The sequence below is a fragment of the Exserohilum turcica genome, assembly GCF_000359705.1.
Source record: "Exserohilum turcica Et28A unplaced genomic scaffold SETTUscaffold_22, whole genome shotgun sequence".
In the NCBI taxonomy this organism is placed as follows: Eukaryota; Fungi; Ascomycota; class Dothideomycetes; order Pleosporales; family Pleosporaceae; genus Exserohilum; species Exserohilum turcicum.
The window spans coordinates 518922-524673 of record NW_007360048.1 but is presented as its reverse complement, the minus strand read 5'-3'; the positions used below and the strand labels follow the sequence as shown (position 1 = coordinate 524673).

Sequence of the window (5752 nt, the reverse complement as noted above, 5' to 3'; positions counted from 1 at the left end):
GCTAGACTTTCCCCTTGCTTACCCTAAGGCAATCCAAATCCCAAGAGGTACACCAAGGGAAATCTCTAGCGCCTTCTTCTCTCTCAAGCTAGGCCACGGATACTTTAACGCCTATCTAGAGAGAGTGAAAAAGAGAAACTCAAACCTCTGCGATTGTGGGAGAGTACAGACACTAGATCACCTTCTCCTATACTGCTGGCACTACAACACAGAAAGGCAAGCGCTAAAAGCAACTCTTCGCGAGAACTACCTAAAAATCCAACTACTCCTCCACACTAGCAAAGGCAGAGAGGCGACTTTAGCTTTCATTGCTAAAACTAGAGTAGGGACTAGAGGCTGGCATCTAGGCCAAGAACAAGATAACTAAAAATAAGCGAGAACAGAGAGACACTACCTAAACCCAATAATAACTAACGAACTTTCTTAAGTTACTTTCCTTAGCCCTAAAAGAGCTCGCTGGAAGACAGCCCTGCTGTCTAACATCTCTTCCTGTTTACTAAACTGCTCTTCAGCAACTGGAGTCCGCTTTAAGCGCAGCTAGAAGCGACTAAACCGCAGCACAATAGCAGTACTATACAGAGAACACTCTCACTTTAAACAAATTGTACCTAGAACGGCCTCTGGCCAAAGTCTTACATAGTCACTGACTGCAGATAGACTCTAATGGAATAATAATAATAATAACAGAAAAGCCTATATACGATAGCAATAGTTAGAATAACTATTAGACTACAAGTGATAGAACCTTTATAGCTACTAACCACCTACGCATAGCGTGGCGAAAGGGTCTCCACCTCGGGATCTCTTTTTCCACTATAGCTCTTCGTGTACTAGGCCTAATTAGGTGACTAATCCCTTATTTTATAGCCCTAATATAGATCTATAACTAACTAATATAGAGTATTACGCTAACTAGAATAGGTAAGAAGTTATACCTCTTTGGGCTAGCATGTGGAGACCTAAGTCTTGGCAAGGTGGGTAGGCTAATAACTTCTTACCTATTCTAGTTAGCGTAATCTCTTATATTAGCTAGTTATAGATCTATATTAGGGCTACAAGATAAGCTATTAATTACCTAATTAGGCCTAGTACTCGAAGAGCTATAGTGGAAAAAGAGATCCCGAGGTGGAGACCCATTCGCCACGCTAGGCGTGAGCCGTTCACTTGAGTTAGCCGCTTACTTGTGAACTAAACCATTTTAAATTATCTCCATGGTAATATTGTAAAACGCTGAACCCAATCTCCTTTCTAATCACCTTTTAAAGTGATATTTCTGCAGGTACTATGCCAAGAAGAATACGTTCCTTTGCCATATTGAGCTACTTGGTCGTGAGAATCGCTTCCTTCTTCGATCTAACTTGACATGACGATACGTAATGTAAGTGAAAGTAGAGCCAACTGCAACTTTCTAAGTTTTTCCCGACATCTTCATATTCTACTCTATGCGTCGAGCGCGTGGTGCTGTCCCATTTACTATGCCTTTTACCAACTTGGCATGTAGTATTTCGTAGACGGGTATTTCAGCAAGTATAGACGCGATGTGATGCAATGTAGGGAGAGCATCCCAATCATGTGCCTGGCAGTCGATGTTTGCTTCTGCGGACTGTGCAGCGAACGTGATCGTCCCGCCATTCTTCACTCGCCCCTCGTCAGCGTGCGTGACCACACATGCATATGCCGCATCCGGCTTGTCCGGCTCATCCACCGACGGGATGTAACGGTACGCGAGAACATTGGTCTCGCCCCAGTAGGCTCCACCTTCAACAGAATCCTTGCCAATCTCCTCAAGCTTTGGAAGTGTGATCTCAACCAACTTGGACCCCTTCCAGGTGGCTGTTGCTCGACAAGTGCTGCCAGAGTGGTTGAGTTGTACGTCACATCCGAATTTTGGGAGACCGAACAGCTCTCGTCCAGCTACTACGGCGTCGCTCAATGACTCAAAGAGCACCGGGATGAAAGCACCATTCACCATGCTGCCATCCTTTTTTCTCACATAACGCACACCATGGAAAAATAGGGCCATGGTGCAGTATCCCTCACCACCTAGCCAGGGAACTCGACCAAATTTCGTGATGGACCAACTTGCTGTGCAGACAGTATCGACTCGTCGGAACTGAAACTGGTCCGTGGGAAACATGTTTTGCAGAACCGTGCGCGAAGTCTTGAACCTGACGTTGAGCGTCGTAAACTCACGGTAACCACCACCTTCCTTTGATTGATATTGCCGGCCATAATAGTCTTGCAGTGGACTAGGACTGGGTCCAAATCCTATTGGCATTTGCGAGGAGATGGCGGGTTTCTGAGCCCAAAGCCATCGCCTGAAATGCTTAATGCTATTGTCAAACTCATCAAAGGCATGAGTGAAGTCAGTGTCTATAGTTTGATTAGTATAGAACCAAACAAATGACGATCAGCATTAGTTGTGCATCCAAGGGTAATTCACAGCTTGGAACTACAGGATAGGGGAAAAATGACTCACTGTCAACATTGAGCTTTCCTTCGACCCAATCTCTGCCAGCTTGGCGTGATAGCTCTTGAATTTTATGAGCCCTTTCACGCCGTATTTGTTCGTATAGTTGAAGGCGTTCTACAACTTCTTCAGGCTTGGTTCCCTGAGGAAGCACCACCGACAAGGACGCCGCATCCTCAATGGCCATGGCTGCCCCTTGACCTTGATCTATATAGAATAGTCAGCAACAACATTTCACGTATCAATTTCGAGATCAGCTTGGAAATTGTCAACTAACGCGGAGTGAAAGGATGGGCCGCGTCTCCTAGTAGAGCCACACGGTCACGAGTCCAGGGAATTTCCTCCATGTCCATCAGTTGCCAGACCTTAATTTGGGCTGGATTAGCTTTGCGCATCAGGCCTGTCAGTGTCGGGTCAAAGTTTTCGAAGACTCTAAGCATCTGGCTGAGGTCGCCTTGTTTTGACCATGCTGAATTATGTTATTATAAATTAACGTCTGGAAGCTCCTCTGACAACAGAGATTAATTAGATTTGGGATGGTAGCTTACTAGTTGTCTGTTCCCGATGCGACTCGTCATCTGGATGTATGCAAACGAAGTTAAGCAGTCGGTTATCATCGCATGAGTACATGACGACTCTCCTATCCTTGGCCAACCAGGTGCAAAGGCTGTTTTTTTGCTCACTTAGGCGCCGTGTGAGAGCATCGTCTGCTGCAAGTTGGTATGTCACTTGGAACCTAAAGGCTGCTTTTCCAGTTGGATAAGGAGAAGCATTGCTCAAGACGCTTCTTACCGATGACTGCAGCATGCGAATCATTCGAATGTTAGCGAGATATCAACATGGAAAACAACCACTCCCTTGCACCCCTGGGATTGGATATAGAGACTGGACTTTCAGCAACTTACATGTATTCCATCAGCACCCAGGATAACATCGCCCATCAAGCTCGTACCGTTATCCAACCATACGCGTCCCAGTTCAGCGTCTACTCGGACGACCTTGCTTGAGGTCTGTAAAACAGCTGGAGTGCCGGTGCCATGGGTTGCAGTAGCCGCCTCCTTCAACTTAGTATGGAGAGCAGTCCTCTGCGCAATGAGCCACGGATGCGCCCACCTCTTGTTCGCCTGCACCAAGTTGATGTCAGTCAGCAGACGTCCATCATAGACGTACTCCAGGACTCTATCGTTGGGAACCGAGCCGAATGTTTCAGCAAAAATACCGCAACGCCTCAGGAGACCATTGGCATTTGGAGTCAAGTGGACAGCGGCTCCTGCTTCGCTTGCTAGTCGAGACTGCTCCAGTAGCGTGACATGGTGCCCGTTGTGGCGAAGAGAGACGGCTGCTGTTAAACCGCCAATGCCAGCGCCAACAATCAGAATTACGAGGGGTCTTGGCTTATGGTTGGGGGGGTCACCCTCGGCCGCTCGTAATTGCTCGCATTGAGGGAGAAAGCTACCCATGATGCTTGGTAGCTGGTAGAATTGAGTGGACTCAAAATGAGACAATGTTTTATATCAGTGTACGACCGAGATAAAACTCGAAGTCAATTAGAATAGAGGTACATTGTGAAAAAGATTCTATGAGCAAGGTATATAAATTTGACCATAAATCCGAATAGACAGGATAAAGCATAGAGAGGTTTGTCACCAAACAATGTCAAGGGTGTGCCGAAGAGGTGTAGGCGGCCCGAATATTACTACCTAGAGCATTGCCGATGACGACTATATAGAGGCAATAATGGAAGAAGACTTGATGGAGCGGATTGGGCCGGAATGGACTAGGTATATTATCAGTACACAGTAGACCCTAGTTCGGGTCGAACCGAGAGGAGAGCTAGTCCGGAATCACTCAGTAATACGACATGTATCAGATGAGAGCGATAGCCTCTATCTCTTTGGTCCCTTGATCTAATGGAGTGGAGGCGTACGATTGATCAGATTAGCTGAGACCAAATTAGGCCTAGCGCTTACTATTGAAAAGCAGACGCATAGACACGGCAACGGTTAAACAACCCACCACTAATAGCTATTTCACCCACCTTGAAGCTAGGGCCCCCTACATAGCGCGCTCAGCTATATTATTAGTAGTATTATATATTAATTACGCTTATATAGCTATATAGTAGTAATCTTAAGTGCTTAAAGATAGCTAGTGTATAAGTAATAAGTAAGTAGTATTATATAGTTAAAATAGAAATTATAGAAGTAGAAAAGTAATACTTACAAACTAGTTACATTACTTAAGTTTTAATATTCTATATAGCCTAAAACCTAGCCTAAAATAGGCTTTTAGCTACTTAATAAAAAAGCTATAGATAGTATAGTATGATTAGCGTGGCGAAAGGGTCTCCACCTCGGGATCTCTTTTTCCACTATAGCTCTTCGTGTACTAGGCCTTATTAGGTGACTAATCCCTTATTTTATAGCCCTAATATATGTTATGGGCGAGAGAGGCCTAACTAACGAGTATGCATTCACCTATTGTACAGAAGAAGAAAGATATAGAAAAGAACTATCTAGAGGGCCCTCCTTTTATAGTTGTTACTCGTACGAACGCTTAGACCTTTAGTCTTCCTCCTTACTTAAGCTTGTTCGTACGTAGCTAACCACGTTATTTAGTTACGTGACTAAAGTCATGTGATTCGCTACTATGTGACCTGTAGGTCATACCTCTCTGGCGTAGCCCTTTACAATATAGATCTATAACTAACTAATATAGAGTATTACGCTAACTAGAATAGGTAAGAAGTTATACCTCTTTGGGCTAGTATGTGGAGACCTAAGTCTTGGCAAGGTGGGTAGGCTAATAACTTCTTACTCATTCTAGTTAGCGTAATATCTTATATTAGCCAGTTATAGATCTATATACGGGCTACAAGATAAGCTATTAATTACCTAATTAGGCCTAGTACTCGAAGAGCTATAGTGGAAAAAGAGATCCCGAGGTGGGGACCCTTTCGCCACGCTACTTATAATTACCTACTACTTAAAGATAAATTTATATTTTGTAATGGGCGGGCCCTCACAGGCTAAGCGTACAACTACTTACGCCATCCATAGCCAAAAAGGCAGTAACAAGACTTCAAGCTTCTTGAAGTCTGGATAGTCGCATAGATATACCCTGCTTGGCAAATCCAAGCCACACATGGGCGTAGCCCCTTACATATTTACTTAGTTCTAAAGAGTAACCTATAAAGTATTACTAGAGAAGAGGTTAAAGAAAATTTAAGTAGTATTGAAAGGTCTAAACTAGCGTGGCGAATGGGTCTCCACCTCGGGATCT

The 5752-nt window shown here is 44.4% G+C and overlaps 1 protein-coding gene across 1 annotated transcript; it reads right to left on the bottom strand.

The window, feature by feature from the left end:
* Positions 1–1435: 1435 nt before the first annotated feature.
* Positions 1436–3930, bottom strand: SETTUDRAFT_110485 (uncharacterized protein; the record flags this gene model as incomplete). Its single annotated transcript, XM_008028180.1, has 5 exons — positions 1436–2373; positions 2480–2677; positions 2748–2939; positions 3019–3268; positions 3376–3930. The coding sequence occupies 5 exons, from the start codon at positions 3928–3930 to the stop codon at positions 1436–1438; spliced, it is 2133 nt and encodes a 710-aa protein (XP_008026371.1).
* Between the last annotated feature and the right edge of the window lie 1822 nt (positions 3931–5752).